Source organism: Scomber scombrus, chromosome 15 (assembly GCF_963691925.1).
Source record: "Scomber scombrus chromosome 15, fScoSco1.1, whole genome shotgun sequence".
Lineage (NCBI taxonomy): Eukaryota > Metazoa > Chordata > Actinopteri > Scombriformes > Scombridae > Scomber > Scomber scombrus.
This window is the reverse complement of record NC_084984.1, coordinates 10,223,212-10,246,042: the sequence shown is the minus strand read 5'-3', so window position 1 is coordinate 10,246,042 and position 22,831 is coordinate 10,223,212. Positions and strand designations below refer to the sequence as shown.

The window sequence follows — 22,831 nt, the reverse complement described above, 5'->3', positions numbered from 1 at the left end:
ACACACACACACACACACACACACACACACACACACACACACACGTACACATGCACACAGGCCCCTCTCATAAGCTGTGATGAACACTGAGCCACTCTTCTGAGCATGTTTGTTTAAAAAAGAGCCAATAACCCCAGAAACCTGCTCCTTCTCCTTCTCCTTTTCCCTTCATCTCACTTACTCTTTCTCCTCCTCTCTGTCTAGGGTGAGATGGGAGCCCCCGGTCCAAACGGAGTTCTTGGACTTATTGTAAGTAGTATTTTGCGTGTGTTTCTGTGTGTAGTCTGCAAACTCTCCTCAGTTTAAACAACCTATCTCCCCAGACATTGATTCCATAAATACATAGCTGTAAAGGACTGTATTTAAATGAAACAGAATATGACTGCTTAATTGAAAAAACACTTTCAATTAGCTCTCATCATCATTTACACTGCCAGACACTTTGGTGGGAATCTAACCACACACTGTAGGTTCTTTACCACTGTAAACATATTTCAAAATAGTGAAAGTGGATGGTTTTTGGAATCCAAGATAGAAGAGAAAGTTATTTTTCACCATGACTGTGAGGCTTGAATTATGCACAGTTTGTCCTTGCCACTTCCTGTTATGACAAACATGACAGTGATCCACTGTTTGATCAATTGTCAATCAAGTAGACCTTAATAAGGAATCTTATTTTCCTCTTGAATCACTCTCTCTCTCTCTAATTAGCTGTTTTTGAACAGGAACACCCCTCTGCCCACCCATCACCTTTCCCTCCATGCCTGCCCCAGCCCGACAGCCACATAATTGTGTCTGATTATAATGTCTCCCTGGTTTCTCTTGTCGTGTCCCGTCTTCACCCGTCGCTGCTGCTCCTCCCGGTCTATTCTAGGCCACCGGTGGTGGTAGTAGGCCTGTAATTGGAGGACTCTCTGATTACAGCTCTGCTCTAAGCTCTGTGTCCTCTGCATCCATCTGACCCCGACAGTATACAGTACACAGCAGCTTCACTGAGCTCCACTTCAAAGATATAAATATACAAACACCCTTCTCTGGGGACTGCAAGCCTCAGCTTTGAGTGAAGGCAGGCCGCTGTTTAGAACGGGAAAGAGTAGACAGTTAATCAAGAAGAAGTAGAAGGCCTTTCTGAATGGCAATATTTGTTAAACAATTTTTTTCTATCTCTCAAAATGTTTTTCTCTTCATTCTTAGGGAATTCTGCAACTGGAGTAGCAGTGCAAAATATTTGTCCTTGGCCATAAGCCATCCTCATCTTATCTTAATTTGATATGATGGAACAGTGGCAGGCATTGATAACAAACCCAGAAATGTGAAATCAATTATATAAAACATTATACAGTATAATATATTATATTTCATCATGCATTTCTGCAATTTGGACAGGTAAGCATGAAATTTGGTTGATAGGGACAGTCAGTGAGCCCCCTAGAGGCCTGAGGCAATGGAGCCAAAGATGGTTTCTAATGTTAACGCCATATTAAGTGACTTATTGCAAGCGACATGTTTGCTGTGTATACTTCAATAACATCCTCTGTCACACATGGAGGTACTACAGCACTGACAGAGAGATAAATAGTCAATTCACCAAGCCAAGGCCTCCCTGTAGGTGTTTGCAAGCAGAAAATGCAAAGCAATAGAGTAAGAAAGTGGGATAACTACAAGCAGCCTGTGAAGTTGTCTCCTCTACTCAGCTCTACCGATAGATGACACATTTCTTGGGTGATTTCATAATCGTGGCCACAATATAGTCTTTCTTCTTCTCACACACTGACAAGAAAGCAGATAATCCAATCAGGTCTTGAATCTGTCCTTAATAAAATACAGTTCTCCTTTGCCATTGTGACAGCAGTCTTGATCTGTCTTTCTCAAAACAGTGCTGGTTCCATTTCCAGTGATGAAACAGATGTTGCCTGAAGCATTTAATCATTACATTCAAAGCATTTGATTCAGGCCTCAGACAAAGCACAGTCTTGGCTTCAGTCTGTATGATCTATGCCTTATCATCCAAATTGTGGTAATATATTATCATTTATTGTTTTGAGTTGTGTGCAATGTGATTGCTGCATGTATAATCTGGAAGCAAGACAATGACAGTTATTCTTATTGCATTTAATGAATGCCAAAGTGAATGGAAGTGTACTCACAGAGAGAACCATTTGTTTGTCTGTACTTTGTGCATGTGCAGCCTACGATCAAGCCAAAGCGTGTAAAACATACGCCAATCCAGTAGAGCAAGGGGTTTCAAAGTCTGAGACTGTGGGCTTCCCCTCAGACAAAGTTTGGAAAAAGGTGCTCCCCCATAAGTTTACTTGCTTAGTTTCGCTCAAATCTTAGATGCCTATGGGATCATGATTATATTATATGATCCCATAGAGACTCAGCAATTGAGCCAATATAGCCTGATATTGTTGTTTGACCAACTTCGGAGTACACCAAGTACATAAGAAGGTCTGTCTGAACTCTGAAGGCATTTTTTGGTTTCTGACTCTAGGAAAGTGGGAAAAACTGTAGATTACCCCAAATTTGAACAATTTCTTTAACCAAATAATACTGTACACATTTAGACTTGTCTATGTGAAACTACTGTAATAACTTATGTAATATTTTTTCACTTCCATATCAACTTGGGGAGGCCCCGAAACTTCTGCACTAGAAGATACTCTGTCAGTATTACGTTTTGCCTCAACTACACGTGAATACATGTAGTAATTATGACCAGAAGGGATGAAGTTTAGATGACCTCTATATACGCTGAGAAATGTCCTATTAGCAGGTGACAGTTGGGTGGATGGCTAAATAGATAGATAGAGGAGCAAAAGTGGACTTAGCTGCAGGAGACCGCTCTTCGCTTCCAATTTCCAGCAGCGAATGTCACATTTCCAATTAAAATCGGGACATTAGAGTCTGAGTACAGCCCAGCACTTTGATTGGTTCATAGACACAGAAACGCCCACTGTTAAGAAATGGCCACTGTTATGATTCAAGAAGAGAACAAGAACAAGAACCCTCTTTTTGTCTACTTTGCATTCTTTTGGCCAATTTCGTGGCCATCTAGTGGTCAATTTCTTCTAAAACAACTTTTCTACAGATGTATTTCTGTGCAAACAATACATAAATACATATTATTAATACATTATATTTTCAAAACTTGACAGATGTAATTTTTAAAATGATTCTTTTCACACCCATTTGGGTCACATTAAAAAAACCTAGAAAAATTGGTGGATTTCTGATCAAAATCAAATAGAAAAAACCCAAGAACTGAAGTTTATGTACACTGTACAGCCAACTACAGACAGAAGTTCATTTAATATTTTCAGTTTAATTAGAAAACTTTATTAGTGGGGAATATAAATTATATACACACACACTTCATACATGTACATAAACCTCCGTAGTTTACTTTAGAATGACACTTTGGTTTCAAAAATGGAAATGTATATATTATCATTTCACTCAGAAGGGGTCTTGTGATTTCAGCTATTTTCTGGTAAATCAGACACCTTTTGTTCTCATAGCCAAACCACTTGTTCTTCACCTTATCAGACAGCACGTCTTCCTGGAGATGAAAATGAATGGGTGTAGTCACAGCACAGTAGGTCACAGACATTAAATGACAGCACTCAAAAGACACCAAACCACTGGAAAGCGCATTATCCCTGTTGTTTTGGCATGTTGTTGATTCACAACCATTGGGTTGTATCCACGTCTTTTTCACAATATGAATGAGTACTGTATTGCCTAAGAAAGATTTAGCCACTGCAAATGAGCCGTTATGTCTGTCAACACATACTGATGTGATGTTTGTTGTTTACTCTGAACATGAAGTTTTAGGTTTTTATACTTGAATGCAAAAACATCAGTCTGGCTACTCTTGTCCCTCTTTTAAAATCATACAGCTTTTAAAGAGAGAGAGAGAGAGAGAGAGAGAGAGAGAGAGAGAGAGAGAGAGAGAGAGAGAGAGAGAGGAGAGAGAGAGAGAGAGAGAGAGAGAGAGAGAGAGAGAGAGAGAGAGAGAGAGAGAGAGAGAGAGAGAGAGAGAGAGAGAGAGAGAGAGAGAGAATTAATTTGAACACACAGAGTTACACTAAACATTTCACTTTCATGGATTTTGCATTGCTTACTAACTAAGCTAGCTGGGTCTAGCCAGCTAAGCTCACACTTTGAGTTGGTACAAATTACTTAATGTAACACTTAACAATTGTTAGTTTGTTTCATCCAAGTCACAAGTAACGGTAAAATGTTTCACACCAAATGCAATCAGCTGGTCATCCTTTCTGGGTGTTCATCATCAGTCCTATTCATCTATTCTGCTAAGGTGTATACACACAGTGTGCATTCTGCAGCTATATAGGCTACATCCTATATGTCCATATCAACAGCTTCATATGCTACATCTTCTGAAAAGGTCTAATCAACATCCTGTCTGACCCGGGCATCTGTTATAAATCTTAAAAACATATCACTTTCAAGATAATCCTGTTAATAAATTATATATAACCAAACACAAGGCAAACACATTAAATATTTTAGTTAATACAAGACACATGCATATTTTTTACAGAAACATGCTTAGTCAATATGCTTGCAACAGTATTTTATATGAATAAACAACTCAGAAAAAGATGATGAAGTTCATCTTCTTGAAGATAAATAGCAGTTTAAATTCTCAAGTCTTTTAATTCCATTTGAGTCACTTTTCTCCAGTTTCCACTCAGGATGCAAATGCTAATTCCAGGATGTAAACAACCACTGACAGTCCTCATCTGAACTCTATGGGGAAAATAAGGCCCTAAATCACTGAACGTACATGCCAACATAAAAGCTTTAAAAGCAAACTTGCGCACATTATTTCTGGAACGTTTCTGTCCTCTTGTCACTATTGCTTTTCAAGCTCAGCTCATTGATCTCAGCTCTCAGCTCATCTATCATGTACTGAACTGCATGATAGATGTGTTGCACATTGGAACTTTGATGTATTTGAAGTGGTTTTGAAGTCAGGTCAACGTAAACCTTTATGGACATGGAAAGGATGACCTCCTGTGACATCTTCTCACAAAAGGGTTTAAACCAAAATTGTACCAGATGATTAATTAGAAAAATAAATTGACACCTACACATGCATATCTGTATTCCAAATACGTGCATTTCTGCTAAAAAGCCATTTCAGTTTCATGATTTGTGTTTCATCCGTAAGCTGCTGTTTTTGGCCTCTGACTTGAACCATTTTTGGCCTGAGCCAAACACTGGGCCACCCCGTTCAAACAATGTTTGGTGGGATGATCTCTCCCTAACCCTAACTAAGTGTTTTTTTGTGCCTAAACCTAACCATTCCTTAAAAACAGCATTGTCACACCATAAAACATAATTATATTCACTTCTAATGTGTTGGCACGAAAGAGACTCGTGTACTTTTCACTGTTACGTGAGCTAAAATATTACACCGTTGGCCTGTGTGTGTATTTCACGCTTTGGTGTGATACCGGTTTGGCTTGTCATGTCACTGAATATGAATGTCTCTTACTTGTCCCTTCTTCTGGCGCCAGGGTGATATGGGACCTGTGGGAGAGATGGGCCTTCCAGGACCTAATGGACTGAAGGTAATCTCACACAGACATAGATGGAAAGTGTTGACTCCACTGTGTTATCTTGCATTGTCTTATTACTGCCTTTTAGTTATGTTATGTGTTATATAAAACAAGAGTTTAACCAATAAGTGGAGTTTGGAGGAGTTGCTTGTTAATTACGTTAAAAAGGTGCCAAATATGTCACGCAGTCTCCTGCAGAGAACTGTTCAGTTTGTTTCTATGAGGGTGAATTTTGATGAGGTTTGGGTGTAGGGTCCCATCCTAACACATGTCGATGTTTGTTCCAGGGGGTGCCCGGAAATCCAGGAGAACCAGGACTGAAAGGTGATAAGGTGATCTGAATATTCCTGTTATTGGCCTGTGTTTGAGCAGCATGTGATGGATATGTACTCTTTTGCATCCTAGTTATCTCTATCCCACCTTTAGATATAGAGCATGCTTCCATTTGGTTCCACCTTTAACCACACCGAATCAAACTTCACATAATTGTTGTTACCCATATCAAGCATGAGATTTGACAGGTTTGTTTATTTCCACCAATATGGATCTTCCTGCGTTATTTCTTTGAAATCCGTTGATTGTGTCATGTATTAAAGGTACCTACACCTGCCCCACTTTTCACTTTAAAGTCGTTGGTAGGGAAGTCATCTGTTGAATGAACTTTCAAGTAATGGTTCATATTTTGGGGAAAAATGCCAATTGCTTACTAAGAGTTAGACGAGAAGATGTATCTTTAGAGAGAGAGTTAGATGAGACGATCAATCTTTTTATGTAGCTCTTGGAAAGACAGCAGATAAGCTTAACTCCCTAAATGTAAAACTATTCCTTTAGATGATGAAACTGTAAGCAGGAAGCTCTTATGTTAGTAAGTGTTACTGTACAAAAGAAGAAGAAAAAAAAACAGTGAAGAAGTTCACAGACTCATAGATATAATCAGAGATTTAAGCAAGAGCCAGAACATTCAAACAAAAAAATAAAAATAATTAATAATTACACCTGGATGAAATAAATTCATAAATGACCTTCATCAGCAAAGAAAAATTAAAGTTATATGCCTGATAACGCAGACATTATGCATGACTCACACCAGAGCTAAAATAATTTATAGTCTTGTATTAGTTATAAGTTGAACACTGGCTTATTATCTAAGACATGTGAGTGCAAAGTAAGGAGTAAAAACCATCAGTGACTTTCATATGGCAGATTGACACCACATGAAGAACTTGGCAAATGTAATGAGCTAAATTCATTGTGTGTGAATATTTATAATGTACATACCAGTAATTAGTATTGTCTGTTGGAAAAAGCTGACTGTGATTGATGAATTAGAAAGTTACCCTTCCCCCTAATGTTCTTTTTTTTCTCTCTGTCTTTCTGTCCATACCTCATCCCTCTTCCTGCGTGTGTTCATCTCCTCCTCTCTTCGTCAGGGTGAAATTGGGATTCCTGGAGAGCAAGGAGAGGTCGGGTACAAAGGAGACAAGGTAGATCATCACTGCAGCACACATTCATTCTGACACATCCTTCTTTTCCCTCGTCAGCTTCTGCCCTCCAACATACATATCAAGAGTTACACAGCCTTTCTTACAGACTGTGCCTTCACAGAATGACTTAGCCAGATGTGTGCTCTCCAGCTTATGGAAATTCTTATGTAAACCTTCCTCATTTGTCTTTGTGTGTAAGCAAAAATCTAACCCTTTTAGCATCATAGAACAGACTGGTCCCATGAGATAACATGAATTCTGAGCAGAGTCGTGCATGTCTAATGTCTGTTTCTGTAGAAAAGAAATTAGGGTTCTGCTTTTTGCTTCTGAATTTTGTCCAACTGTCTGTCTTAGTTTTTATGATTGTGTTTGTATTGGACAGGGCATCCAGGGGGTTCCAGGGTTACCAGGCATCCGTGGGAAACCAGGACCACAGGTTAGTTTTGTCTATAATAACCAGGAATACATTAATATGCTGAAGTGTGGACATAATGGTTTTCATTTACAGGGTTTGTCTGACATTTTAGGAAATACTTCTTCACTTGTTTTGCTGAAAATTAAATTACAAGATCAATACCTCTCTCAGTCAGTAGCTGGGTTGCTTAGCTTAGCATAAAAACTGAAAACAGGAGGAAACACCAAGTCTGGCTCCATTCAAAGGTAAAAAATAAAAATGAAAAAATCTTGCTACCAGCACTTTATATTTCATTTGTTTGACTCAGACCTTTTTCAGCCAGTGTAAACACAACTATTTGCGGTTTTACAGGGGGTAATGTGCAGGACTGTTTCTTGGCAGGGTGCAATGACTTTCTTAAGTCTTGCTATTATTATAAGGGTGCTAGCCGACACTGGGAAGTATTTCCTCCTCATTTTTTGTAAGAATTAAACTAACAAGAGATAACATGTTAATTAGTGAGCTTTAGAGTTGATAACTTAGTTGGTGGATTTGATTTCCTTTAGACAGAGCAAGGACAGCTGTATGTTTCAAATCTTTATGGTAAGCTAATCTAACCAGCTGCCAGCTATAGCCTTGTATTGAACTGACGGACTGTGGTACTGATCTTCTCATATAACTCTCTGCAAGAAAGCTAAGCTTCCCAAAATATCTATTCTAAAACTATTATTTTAACATGTTAAGCATATTCTTCCTCATCTCTGTTATAGGGCAAGCAAGGAGAGAGAGGCCCTGATGGTACACCTGGACCTCCAGGCCTCGAGGTCAGTATTTACACCTTCATTGCTGTATTGAACATATGAGTCTTTCTTTTAGAGAGGCAAGTTTTGTCCAAATCCTAAAACCTGTTAACTGATCATGACAGGGTTTCCCCGGTGACATGGGACCACCAGGAGAGAACGGCCTTGAAGGACCAAAGGTGAGACTAAACAACATTAACTGACACTCGTTTCAAAACAGAATAAAATGTATAGATACCTAATTTATCTTTACACCTTAGCATTCATTTGACAATATTTTTTACCCATCCAGGGAAAGCCAGGGGCCAGGGGTTTACCGGGCCCACGTGGGGTGCCTGGCTTGGAGGTAAGACTGTCAGACACCACCCACATCAGAGCGACCCCAAAGCACGAAAAGACATTAAAAGTTTTACGGCACAAGGCTTCTCTATGCTAAGGGCCGCTTTGTGTTCCTAAGCATGATTCATGGTAAGATCAATATCATCTGTTTCCAGGGAGATGAGGGCCCAATCGGACCACCAGGCCCAACAGGACTCGAGGTGAGTTATTAGACAAACACCTAGTGTTGCTTAGCTGGTGGAGAGGAAGAATAGAAAACAGGGATCACCATTAATATTAATTTAGGCAGCACAGACCTTAACTCTTGCTTGTTCATACCACACCAGTGTGACGTTTGAAAAAACAACATTTATGTGTGTTTAGTCACAGAGAAACATTGATTTGTTTGTTTGGGTCTGTGTGTGCACTTAGTAAATGTGCATGTTTATTTAAACTGTATCCCATGCATGACAATCCAACCATCTATCATGTGCATGTTTGTGGTTTCATTCATCCCTTTTATATCTGTGGTAAAGTCATCATCAAAGACAGACACTGAAAGGGATAGAAATATCACAGTGTATTGAAAAAACAACTGACTGCAGTATGAAGCTTAATCCTCATTTGCAAACAACTTCACTCCCTTGTTGTTAGCTGAGCAACAACGTCTTTGTATGGTTTTAGCTGCTTGGTCTTCAGTGAAAGCTTATCCAATGCAAAAAACGCACTGGATGGGCTTTACTAGCCAATACATGCCTTAGTTTTTATGTAAGTGAATTTTACTCAGCAGCATGTACAGTACGCAATACAATTTAATTGTCTACTGTACAGTAGGTTCAATTATGCATCCCAAAGTTTGTTGTGCCGCAGCGAGAGTTAATCTGGAATTTGTCTGAGGTCATAAAGTAGGCTGTTATTATGGATTCGTCTCGGTTTGTGTTAGATAGAAGCTGCAGATATGTAAAGTTGGGGTTTTATAGAGGTTGAGGCATGTCTTTGGATGATTCACAATGAAGGGCTGTATGCAATCCCTGTGATTGGCCACTAGGGGGTGATAACTGCCACCACCATGTTTGCAGGTGGTGAGATTTATAGTTGCCATAAAGTGCTAGAGGATGTTAATGGGCCACCACAGAAATAGAAGACTTGTTGACTTTGTTTCACAAATTCTTTAAGAAAATGGCCTGTTTCAATTATAGGAAAGATTTTTCTGGGAGTTTGACCATATCAACCCTATTATCCTAGATAACTTGTTTTTCTTCATTGTCTTATCTTTTACTTCTTTCTTGTCCCAATAATGCAATAGTTTCTTTCACTCTAGTCCCCCCCACCACCTCCCTACCCCCACACCCGTCTCATTCTCCGACCCCCTTTATCCCCCATCTGAGGGGAAGTGGTGTATGACTCCTTCAGGAGCTGTGAGTGATCTCTGGCCAGGTGCCACAGATCCTCCTACTCCTCCACCTCGTCCACCTCCTCAACCAGCTGTCTTTTAGCTTCAACTGCCCTGCAAAGAACAACACTTTACCTTAGTCTTTCTTTCTTTCTTTTAAAAAAAAATCGTATCCTTCACACTTTCTCTGGTGTTCTTGATCCACCTCTCTTGGTGCAATTTCTGTTCTTTCTCTAAGAATTACATTTGTCTTCAAATAATGAGGTCAGACACAAACATAAATGTAAACCAGGTGATAAGAGGTCACAAATCCCAGACAGCTCATATTAATTCTCATGTTACGACAAGAATCTGCTTTATTGTGTGCTTCTGAGTAAAATAAAGTGTCTGTACTACCTTGTGATAGCTGCCAAACATTCTGGAGTAAAACTGGAACTGTTGAGTCATTTAATTCTTTAGAAGTTTGTCTTAGACATTTCTGACCTGGAGCTATTGCTGGTAAAAAAGCACTTAGACCTCCTCTTAACCCCAGGAATAACTGTCTGTGCAAGAGGAACATTACAGTAATATCTTTTGACTTTCACAGCCTGCCAAAATGTACTTTCAGCAGTACCTGTACACGCCATCACATATTTCAGCACCATGCACAGTACAGTGAGGTGCAACAGCTGCAGATGACTCTCTTCAAACTGTCATCTCAGAGGATGCTGATCCTTTATATTCATCTAGAATTTGTGATGAATATTAATGATGTATAACTAAAGTTCATATCTGTAATTCACTATTCATCATTCTGTGTTATGTCGTTTTTCAGGGTAGAATGGGCAGAAAAGGATTTCCTGGGAAGATTGGGTCAGAGGGAGTTAAGGTGAATAAAGACAATAATCAGACATGACTTTTACTCCTTTTCTGATAATATAAGAAATATTGAATTTGTAAAGTATCATTGTGACTAGTAGCATATTTGTCTTTTCAGGGAGAGCTTGGCATCTCAGGAAAAGTTGGATCCATGGGAGAAAGAGTAAGAAACCATGACGTTAACACTTCTTGTATGGACTAGTTGCCATTTTTCAAACCATTCACCCAAATATCTATTCATCCATCTATCCAATATTGAATCTCTGTGTTTCAGGGCTTGGTGGGTTTCATTGGACCTGTGGGAGAGGCAGGACTGGCAGGAGAGAAGGTGAAAATAATGGATCTCTTCTTTGTAAATTCACCATGAGATTTTACAATACCTCACAAGGTGACTTTGAAGACTGAATGTTGTTCTGTTTTTTCAGGGGGATCGCGGAGAGATGGGTCTTCCTGGACCACCTGGAGAAAAGGGAATAACGGTAAGATACAAGCAAGAGTTAAGATACAGTAAAGAGTCAAATTTGAGAATGCTAAAATATGGGCTTACACATGATTTTCTTGGCATGGCAGTTTGTCTTAAAGGAAATCCTAAAGAATAATCATCTTAAACTAAACTGTGTGTGTTATTCCCATGGGAATATACTCATGTCTGGGATTAGGTCAATACAGCAAGAATATGCTAAAGCAGAAAAGAGGCACATGACCCCAGGGATAACTTAGGACCAGGCATTCGCAGTGATTGGGCACTTTGCAGGAGACCTTCAGCGTGTTTGATCTGATAACTAAACAATGCTCAACAGCAGTTTAAATAAAGGAAGAGATCAGTTCAAATTCATCACTTCGAATGATTTACATCCTGGACAGCATCTGGCAGCAGGAAGCACCAATGATACAGAGCTTTACTCAAAGGATGAAGGAAAGTAAAAAGAGACAATGCTTCATTTTCAGCTATCTATCCATGTTTTGTCTTCATTTTTCAGGGCATCTGAATGCCTTCAAAGGTCACAACAAGTTTCATGGGTTTTACTCTACCACTGTACCATTTTTCAAACAGAGCAAGTGGCTTGTCTGTCGTGTAGTGTCTGTATCTGATGGACTGTCCAATGTATATGAATGGCCTGGAGTGGATAAGAATTTAGTCATCATTCTTGCTGAAACAGAGAGAGGTTTCCTGCTGGTTGACAGCCAGTTAGATTTCTCTGAGGCTTTAAACACACACACACACACACACACACACACACACACACACACACACACACACACACACACACACACACACACACACACACACACACACACACACACACACACACACACACACACACACACACACACACACACACTTACAGTATAAGGAAGTTCTCTGTTGGCCCATTCTCACAGCTGCAAAACAAAAACAGACCCTCTGGAAAAGACTGCATCACACAAAGTGAAGGGAGCTGACCAGCAGACATCTATAGCTACTAACAGGGAGCTCACACTGAAGTCATTTATGATTTAGTCCTGCAGACGCATCAGTTCAGAGCTGCCTACTGCACTATATGTTTGCATATATATGACAGATTTTATTGCACTCAGCTGATCTGAGTGGTCTGACTTAAGATACTCCCCATTACAGTTACGATTTTTCAAATGGCTTGGCCAAAAAAATCAGGTCAAATAAAGGAGAAAGAAAAGCAGCCAAAGGCATTATGTTTTCAGCTATAAAATCATCTCCACAGGCTGTCTGTTTTTCTCTTTTCCCCATTGTCTCTTATTGTTTCAGTAGATTTGCTTCAAAGTATTCAGAGCATTTCTGCAGATGCATGTTTCTGCTTATGTGTGTCTGAATGAAATCCACCTTTTCACCTCAAACTCAAAATATATGTATGTAATATCGAATTTAGAGTGAGTTTGTGATTGTAATGTCACTCTAGTAAAGTCACATTGGAAAAAGTACTTTTTTGTCATATTAATGTGAGTTAAAGTATTAAAAGCACTCTGTTTGTGTCTGTGTATATGTGATAGGGTCACCCAGGGACACCAGGTGAAACTGGGCCTTCAGGACCACCGGGAAGGCCAGTAAGTCATTGCTCTTTTACTCATCATGCACTTTCTCCCTTCTTTTCACTTAATCATTGTTGCATATGACGTTGTATGATCAATCAGCTGTTTGGTCAACCACAGGTGCTCCATATAGATTTTGTCAAAGACTAAGTGATAACTGTGGCTTTGCTAGAGGAACCTGATGTCTAATAATTGTAAAAAGGCAACAAAAGAGTAACTTTGTCTGTTTATAAAAGGTATCCTCTTGGTCGTTGTAGGCAGTATCCTCTCATAGCACATGACAGTAGTATGCAACAAAGGTTTCTCTGAGCATAATGAGAGCCGGCAGCCTCCTGCTGAACCTGCATTACCCTCCTGTCAGTCAAAAGCCAAACACCTATAACCAATTAGAAGTTGCCCCTGCCCCCCTCCCTGTCTCCTGTTGCTGTGGCCCTGCCATGGCCAGGTTTGACAGAGTGCGGGCCTAGCATCGGTTGAAGGTGGGGGCCACTGAGCCACCAAAACAAACATAAATATGGGGCTCTGGGGTGCAGCAGAACAGGATTCCAGAGCAGGCCCTTTAATTGGTGTGAGTGACAGATCTAACAACAAACCCCATAGTGTGTTCCCGAGGTCAGGCTGCTTCCCCCAGGGTCAACAACCAGGGGGCTCTGTGCTCTGTCAGTGCAAACCTTTGTTTTATCTTTCTTTTCTTTTTTCCATTCTCCTTCCCTTTTCCTCTTATTCTCATTTTCTTTTGTTCGTCAGGGCCCCCCTGGAGCGTCTGGGCCAGCCGGTACCAGAGGACCCAAAGGCTTGCGGGTAAGTTTGAGGTTTCATACTTATTGTGCAAACCTTAAGTGGTGACTAGTGTTTTACAGTCAGTGTATCATAGTTCTGAGTTAGGAACAGCTCAGAAACTTGGAAAAAGAGTGTACATACAGATCACTTTGCTGTTTTTGTGTATGTGTATGAGCTATGTGCCACTGCTGTTGTTGAGCCGTTGGAGCATAATAATAAAGTAACAGGGAGCTGCCTCTGAAGTGATGTCATGTGTGTTATATGGACACGGGTGCTTGCAAAACACATTTTGGGGTTGAGAGTCAAAGAATGAGTCTTGTTCATCATTGTTTAAAGTCAGTGCATATTATAACTGCTGGAAGAGCTCCAGTGACGTAAAACAAACAGCTTTTTTTTAAAGAAAAAAACTCATATAAATGGAACAATGAGCTTTGTTCATGGGTTTCAATCATTTTGGGTTAGCAGAAGAATCCAAACCCATAAGACATCACTCACATCACAAAAAAACACAATAGCTGCTTTGAGACCTTTTTAGAATCAACCATGGTTTTCTGTTGTTCTGTTCAATGTGTTTAACATCTGAAAAAACTTTTAGATAAGAGTAAAATTTTACAAGATTTGGATTTCAAATTTAATGTCTGAAAGCCACCACTGGACCAATATACCTGTACTTAAAGTCACTGTATATTGTTGGTTCAGTGCTAATATGATCTCTATGTCAAATAAATAACCAACTCAATATGATTTTATTATGTATCAAAAACAATGCCCAGATCCTTTATTGAGAATTACAACTGACAAATTGTTCCTCTTATTGTGTCCGTTTTAAGATGTCTGACACAGGTTGAACTCATAACAATAATTCTGGCCTCATCCCATTTAGGTAGCTAACTTGAGGCTCTTAAGTGACAGGATCAATCAGTTTTAAATTAGATACACCTGTTAAAGTGGAAAAAGTCTGTCAACCAAACAGTAAAATAACTCAAGAACACTCAACAAAAAGAAAATGAATATGGATACAGGCGATGCCAGTAACCACCCTAGGATTTGTCAAACTTGATTTTTACAGTCATAATAAAAGTGATTGCAGAGTATTTTCCAGAGTATTTTGTGAGAAATGAAAACAAAGGGCTTTCAATTGGAATTTCACCTGGCTAAATACAACCCATAGAAATTTTAGCTCTGATAAAAATGTGTGGAGTGCTTGACCTTTCTTGGTAAAAGTACTGTTCATAAATTTTGGTGTCTGGAATAACATACAGCAAATAAATTACTGAACACTTACAGTTCATAGATGGATTTAAAGAGAATTAAGCAGCAATGACAATAATGACTTCTGAGGATCATGATGATGATGATTATGATAATGATGAATTGTACTGCGCACAATATTGTTGTGGGATTTTTGTGTTGGTTTTGTTTTTTTACTTATTTTCAGACAGATCTCAGCTTCTGCTGATGATATAGTTCCCTCTGTCCTTGATTTGCTCTCTTGGGGAGTGCAAAGTTTGGAACTGACTTTTTCAAAGTTTTTTAAAGGATGTCTTTTATTGCTGTGGTCTATGAACTCCCCACTAAAAAGTGGAAAGCAGGATAAAATATCATTGAGCTTCTTTGTCTGAGGCCTTCATGGGAGATGGGCTTCGCTGTGGTTGGCCTGGACACGCTTTCATGTCTCAAGCTGTGTTTTCAATTAATACTAATGTCAGCAGCTTCCACTGCCAGTAAATCTGCCTGATGCTTTATGACTTATGTTGAGTAACCCAAGCTTAGAAACCTGAGTGTAACAAACTAGACGACACAGAGGTGGTTCTCTCGTCATACATTAAGACACCAATACCCCCCCTTCATACCAAAACAAACACAACCTCTGTCTCAAAAAGCAGTGCAACTTTTGGAATAAGGGTTCTTCATATATCCTCATTCACCTGGACAAACAAAATTAATATTTGTTTAATGTAATAAGTAAAAGAGAAATTAAATTAAGAGGCCCTGAATTGTCTGTCCAAAACAACCAAAACACTGAAAAGTCAACGTTAAGACAGACAGATTTTTCTTTTGATAAAGAAAAATGAAGAGGAACATGAAGACTTTTTCGTTCATCAAGTGACATTAAATCTACATAGGCTGTCCGTCTAACCCACTTGCTGAGGATTTTTCTTACCCAGTTAGTCATTGGTCCCATTTATCTATATGGTTATACTCTTGACCTTATTTTAACTTTTGGCTTCTGGCATCAGTTTATCTGATCATTGGCCCATAATGTTTTCCACCTCACCACCCCCCCTAGACTCCTAAACCCAGTATGCCTGGAAACTATCCCAGGTCTATTATCTCTCTCACTGCCAGGCAGTTCTCAGATGCCTTCTCTGCTCTCATTAAAGCTCCCCCTGCTGGTCGGGGAACAGAAGAACTGGTCACAGTATTCAGTTGCACTTGCACCAATATTCTTGATTCAACTGCCCACTACAAAGTTAGAAAAGCAAAATCAAAGGTCAGCCCTGGTTTAACTCCATAAGTCGAGCAGTTATGGAGGAGGAATGCAGGATAGGGGAGAGTAAATGGAAAAAAAGATAAACTCTGTCTGAAAGTGTCTGGCTACATACCATGTGTCAAAGCAGAGAGAACCAAATATTTTTCTGATATCATCTTCAGACATGACCATAGACCCAAAGTTTTATTTAATGCAATAAATGCAGTACTTAACCCTGCAATCCTATACGATCTCAGATCTCACTGCCCTCCTATGATCTGTCAGAGTTCAGCTCATACTCCTCAGTTTTCATCAACTTCAAACTAATTTCTCTCCCCTCTTTTTTGACACATATTATCTCACATACGAACTCTAATAACCCCTTAATCATAATTCCCTCATGCCTACTTAAGGAAGTGCTGGACACTCTTGGGCCTAGGATTTAAAAATAATCAATAGCTCTCTGGTCAAAAGCAATGTCCCAGCTTGGTTTAAACATGCTGTCATTTACCCTCTGATCAAAAAATATAACTTAGATCTGTCTATTCTTAATAATTACCAATCTTAAAATTATTTTTTTTATCCAAATTTCTTGAAAGAAATCCAGACATTTCAGTCTGGATTTAGCATGCACCATACCACAGCATTAGTTACTCTGAGGAATGAAAAATGACTTGTCTCCTTGTCTTTACATTCAGGAAATTATACTATTTTAATTATTTTAGATCTTTTGGCTTCCTTTGATGCAGTCGATTACTTATTGACATTCAAGGATATGTCCTTGGTCTTGCCTCCTACCTCCAACTCCTGTGGAGTACCACAAAGCTCCATATTAGGCTATTTTATTTTCCCTATATATGTTTCCTCTGGAGGTCTATTTTCAGAAAATATATATCTCCTACCACTGTTATGCCAACAACACCCAGCCGTACTTCCAACTGAAACCTTGTGATCGATGCAGTCTTAACTTAATTCTAAATTGCACTGAAGATGTAAAATCCCAGTTAGCAAAAAGCTTCCTCCAGGTAAACCAGAATAAAACTGATGTCCTAATCTTTGGCCCTGCAGACAACACTACAATCAAAGCCCCCAGGCCTCTGTCATTGAATGTTAAGTCCCAGGCAAGAAATCTCAGTGTTATCTCTGATTCTGGTTTAAAATTTGATAAAGAAATCAACTTTATTGTCAGCTGTCAGATTGTTGTTGTTGTTGTTGTTGTTGTTGCATTCGAGCATTTTCAGTTGTTGGTCATAAACTGTGGAATAGTTTGGCACTAATATTTGGGTAGCTTTATATCTTTAAAAACTAAAGTCTAAAGACCAATTTATTTTCTTTAGCCTCTTAATTGTGATCAAGAAGACATGGCTGACCACAGTCTGGCTTTTATTTGTTTGTATTTTATTTGTTGTTCATGCAACGCTGTTTGTATTGTGATTTTATCAAGATGTTCTATGCTTTCATTAATTTTCTTACATCCTCTTATTTATGTCTATGTTTTTATTTTTATCCTTCCTGTGTTTATATTTGACCATTTCTTTGTTTTTGTTTGACTGTGATCATCAATCAAATAATCCCATAATTTAATCTCTCTGTAAAGCACTTTGGTCAACTAATGTTTGTTGTTTTTTAAAGGGGCTCTTTAACTAAATTGACTTGATTTGACTACATTGCCTTGTCCCACTAACACATCTCGTGTAAAAAGAGACCATATACCACTAAAATCTTTCACACAGCCTTTAAGATGTAAACTACTTTGCTTGAGGCATTGGGCCTTAATGTTGACAACAACATAACATCTGGCCTGACTCCCAGAAACATGGCCCTCAACTGTTTTCTACCATAGGAATATTGTGGAATAAAAGACAAGAGATGAGACTACATGTTGGCATCAAACCAGTATGAAAGCTTGTCCCACTCTTGTCTCTCTGTTATTATGTCTCCTCCAAATTGAAGATTAAGTTAAAACATGCTTTATTTTCATGTAAAAAGCATATTTGAACTCATGGACTCAAACTTGTGGATGTCAGCCATGAGGAATCACCATCCGACTTTCTATCTAATAACTTTTCATTACGTCTGACCTACAAATCCTCCGTTAATGTTTTCCATATTAGAGAGCATATTAATGTTATCATCCCTCTCGCTCTCTCTCAGCAGCCGGTGGTTATCATTAAGCTAGTTTAAATAGATCTGTCTGATTGTTTGAGTTCATGCCCCTGGTGTCCCTTTGTTTGAAAGGGGCCAGACACTTATGTTACACATTAATGTAACTCAGTGTAATTAAAGAACTTTCAAACATAATATTTGACTGTTTTCTGTAGCCTGATGCAGTGAAATATTTTCCCTACACACAGGCTAATTAGGCTATGTAAACGCAAGCAGTGGGTAGCAGGTACCCCAGACAGGAATGTTAATGAGTGCTGCTCATCCAGCTCTATGTATAATAGGCTTATAGCACTTCAGCTAGCGGCGTTCTCCACGAGCCAAACTCCTACTGTGCCTGATCATCAACCACTCTCACAACAAGGCTGCCTGTGTGGCTGCGTCATGTTATATCTGCTTATTATTAATAATATTGGGGAAAAAAATCACTGTTTACCGCTTGTTATTCATAATCATATAATGTCATGATTTGACCAATAGAGTGTCAGTAATTATTAGCCATTGAGGATCTTCACAGTGTCAGTATGTCAGCATCGTCTAAAGTTCAGATGAGAAACTTGTCTCAGTGCAGGTGCAGAGCAGATGGACTGCACTGGTTCACTGCCTGGCTCCCATTTATTATCACTGCTCACTGGACTAGCAGGCCTTTAAGCACTTTAGATTGATTATGTTTGACAGTTTCACCAATGTAATCTAAACAGTCAGACTGTTCTGACATTGTGTGTGTGTTTAAGAGTGAACAGTATGTATCTGTGCGACACACTTTGTGTCCTGACACTGGCTTTACAATAATGCAACACCAATAACTTTCTACGCATAAGTGATATGTGTGACATCCTGTGGACAGGCCAGAAGCTATTTCTACAGTGTTGCACCACCATATGCACACATGCTCACGTCCACTTTTACACACACAGTTATACATAACTTACTTCTTTATTTACCCTGAAAAGTCTCACTTGTAGACACAGGAACCCTCACACTGCCTCTGACATGGGGGTACTACTGGTGTCACACTATACAAATTTTGTTTATTTACAGTATGTTGTGGCTGTCTGATTGTGTTACAGTGACCTCTGTTGGTGAAGTGACAATTGTCTTGTGTTTCAGGGAGCGATAGGGCCTGATGGTCCAACAGGAGAGATGGGGATAGAGGGCAAGGCGGTAAGGATTCTGACGAGCTATTCATATAATATATAAAAAAAACTGACAACAATACCCAACTGTGCATTCACAAGAGTAATGGCCATAAAATGGCACATAATAGCACAAAAATGTTTCCTCCAAGAGGGAAAATTGATTTAATGCACCAAAAATAACAAGCGGCACATCTACTGCATCAATTTCCATTCACTCACGAGGCAGGAAATATACAGTAAACTGACACATCTCAACACACGGCTATCTCTCATCCTTCTCTCTCCACAGGGTTTTGATGGTCCTCCAGGAAAAATAGGTTTCCCTGGACCACAGGTAATACACTGGGATCCTTTTGTACTTTACCATTCCTCCCCCTCTCATATATTTTTGGTGCTTATGTTCCTCTGGAGGGAGTTACCCATCAGCGTGATTTAAAAGACCTGCATGATACCAGCATGTAGAGGCACACAGTCAGAAACAACATATTACTTTGGGGGAGATTACTGTCCTTGGGAGGTTTCTACAGACTGTGGGCCAGATTTACATACATGAAAGTTGAGTGCAAATGCTTTTTTGCATGGCATGCATCACTGACAAATATAATGGTCTTTATTTAGAAAAAGTGTGTAAATTGGGTGACTAAATTAACTGGGATTAACATGGGATTGAGAGAAAGGAAATGTATCAGAGTAAAGTATCAAAATAAAACTATAAAACTAGTTTTTGCTTAGTGAAAGTCAAGATGAGGTTTAATGACCAATCAGACACTATAATCTGTGCCCCCCTGTGTTTTGTGTCTTACAATAATCAGATGATCTATAATTATTAGACAAATGAAATGTATTTACATGCTGAATAAGTCTGAAGCAAGGAGAAAGGCCTCAGTAAATAAGACCCTACTGTATTCTTTACTCAAGTTTTTGTGAGCATCACAATTCTCATGCTGATGAACCATGATCTAATTTACCCTGTTTTACATATTTTTCTTTTTCTTGTGTCCCTGCAGGGGAAGATTGGAGAGCCAGGGGAAACTGGGCCTAAAGGTTTTCCTGTGAGTCCTTAAATTACATGACTCTGAAATTGTCAAAAAAATGGTGAAAGAAAAACATTTTTGTTGAAGTACTCAGTGCAATCAGCCTATTATAATTTACCTACAATCGACCTATTGTATATTACATTGCTGATGTCTGTTGTCTGTTGACCCATCTGTCTCCAGGGTATCCAAGGGCCCTCAGGACCTCCAGGGGACAAGGGAATAGCGGGCGAGCCGGTGCGACCCTCCATCCAACACCCATCCATTCATATCTTTTTCTTCTGTTCCTTCATCTTCCCTGCATCTCCTTCTATCTCTTTCCTACTATCTTCTCTGTCAAGGCCCCAAACAGTATTCTGACTCAAACTCATCAAACATTTCCTCTCCCTTTTTCATAATGAAACTTACTAGTTTCATTAGATTTCCTTTGGCAAAAAACAGCAGCCTAGTTCTCTCTGCCCAGCCCTGTAAGCTCCAAAATATCCCCGCCAGGAGGTAGTTTATAAGACATATTTTAGTGCTTATTAAAATACATATTCCACTGTATTAAATGTTTCCTGCAGAATAGCCAGAGAATTTTCTCATCTTTTACACATCTGTCCTGTAATGACAGGAGAGTGAAAAGCAAGCTGCAGCTATTGGCGTACTGTGTGACTGACTGAATAGATTGGTTTTTGAAGAGGCAGAAATTATTTAAAGAAGTCCAACATGTTTGACCTCACTGGGAAAAGAGATGTGATTATTGCCGTAACTGATCAAATTGTGTCACTGTAAACTATGTGCTATCCCACTTGTGGTTTTGTTTTATGAGCAATGAGAGAGGAAGTGCAGAAAAAGAGGGATAAAACAAATGTGTCAGTTTACATTCACGCTGATTTAACCTCAGCAATATTAGAGACAGGCACCCATGCCCTCTTATCATTATTTTCATTTGTATGAATGAATCACAGGTTGAAGTTACATAAATCATGGATCTGTGGTCATTACTACCCCAAGGGGACACTCAGATGTTCTGTACTTCATACAGATCATATATATTATATATTTTTAGTATTTCTAATATAAAAGAGAGTGAATTTGAGAGGGTAAATGACAGGCAATGCTGAAATATGCTGAAGATTTGTTTTAGTTTGTGGCACTGTAATTAGCATTTTAAAAAGAACAATCAAATAATCGTGTAATGCATGTAATACAGTTGTAGTGCATTGTTAACAGTCTGCTTGACAACTGCTTAGTAGGGCTACTGTGGTAACCTGGAAACTAAGATTTGATTATAGATCTTGGACAAAGTGTTTCCCAGCAGCCATTCATAAATATGAATCACCCCTTATATTTTTGTATAGTCACCTATTATTCATTTTTCCCTCCTAATTATTCTCTATTGATCTCCATCCATCTCTTGTTCTGCACAGCTGCTTTCACTGATTCAATTCTGATCCCTGCTGTTAACTTTATTTGGACAGCAATATGAACAAAAGACCACACAGATGACTTTAGTTATACCATTTCTATTGTTTGGACTGGCCGCAAGGCAACCTGGGAGCAACCTTTATTCGAGCTGAGAGGTTATGACGGGAGTGCGCCAGTGTTTTAGAAGCATAATTAGTTACGCATCAAGTCAAACTGGGTACCTACAGTTTACTCATTTATCTGCCATTGGCTCATCCACAATCAACATTACCCAGAATTTCCTTTTTTTTTGTACTTGTAATGTAAATCATCTCTGATTACTTTTTTGGTCTGGTGAAGGTGAAATATTTGTGTTGTCTTCTACAGGGACCACCTGGGCCACCAGGGACTGTGGGACTGTTGGGAGAGATTGGTCAAAAGGTGAGAGATTTTGCGCGTGCGTGCATGCGTGCATGCGTGCGTGCGTGCGTGCGTGCGTGCGTGCGTGCGTGCGTGCGTGCGAGCGCGCGCACACACACACACACACAAACACTGTCACACACTCATACTGACATATGTACACACACATATTCCACATGGATAAGGTTACGCATCTGCACGCACACAAAGCGTATTGTGAAGACTAAATGATTAAATATGTGACATCTCTTGTAATCTGCCCAATTAAACAAATTAACCCACATGAGAAAGTTTTCCCTCTCTTATGGCAATACGTAATGGAACTCAGCCCTGACATATTATTCATATCTTATGCCAAAGAATCATTAGCCCTTAAATTTTTGTCCAAAATCATTTAACATTTCTTTTCTTTCCATCCTCTCTGTATTTATAAGGGTCCTCCAGGTAAGGTGGGTGAACCAGGACTGCCGGGCGAGCCAGGGGAGAAGGTGAGATATGTAATATTTACACAGATATACAGTACATTCCAAGATATTAGTTTAATTCACA

General features: G+C 39.2%; 1 protein-coding gene across 1 annotated transcript in view; it reads left to right on the top strand.

Moving 5' to 3' along the window:
- Positions 1-22,831, top strand: part of col27a1a (collagen, type XXVII, alpha 1a) — a 67,940-nt gene that overhangs the window by 35,218 nt on the left and 9,891 nt on the right. Inside the window, 21 exon segments of the mRNA XM_062435199.1 lie at positions 205-249; positions 5,550-5,603; positions 5,879-5,923; positions 7,022-7,075; positions 7,458-7,511; positions 8,240-8,293; positions 8,395-8,448; positions 8,562-8,615; positions 8,764-8,808; positions 10,795-10,848; positions 10,957-11,001; positions 11,113-11,166; positions 11,264-11,317; positions 12,846-12,899; positions 13,632-13,685; positions 19,411-19,464; positions 19,729-19,773; positions 20,447-20,491; positions 20,657-20,710; positions 22,250-22,303; positions 22,717-22,770. Coding sequence (XP_062291183.1) covers positions 205-249; positions 5,550-5,603; positions 5,879-5,923; positions 7,022-7,075; positions 7,458-7,511; positions 8,240-8,293; positions 8,395-8,448; positions 8,562-8,615; positions 8,764-8,808; positions 10,795-10,848; positions 10,957-11,001; positions 11,113-11,166; positions 11,264-11,317; positions 12,846-12,899; positions 13,632-13,685; positions 19,411-19,464; positions 19,729-19,773; positions 20,447-20,491; positions 20,657-20,710; positions 22,250-22,303; positions 22,717-22,770 — 1,080 coding nt within the window.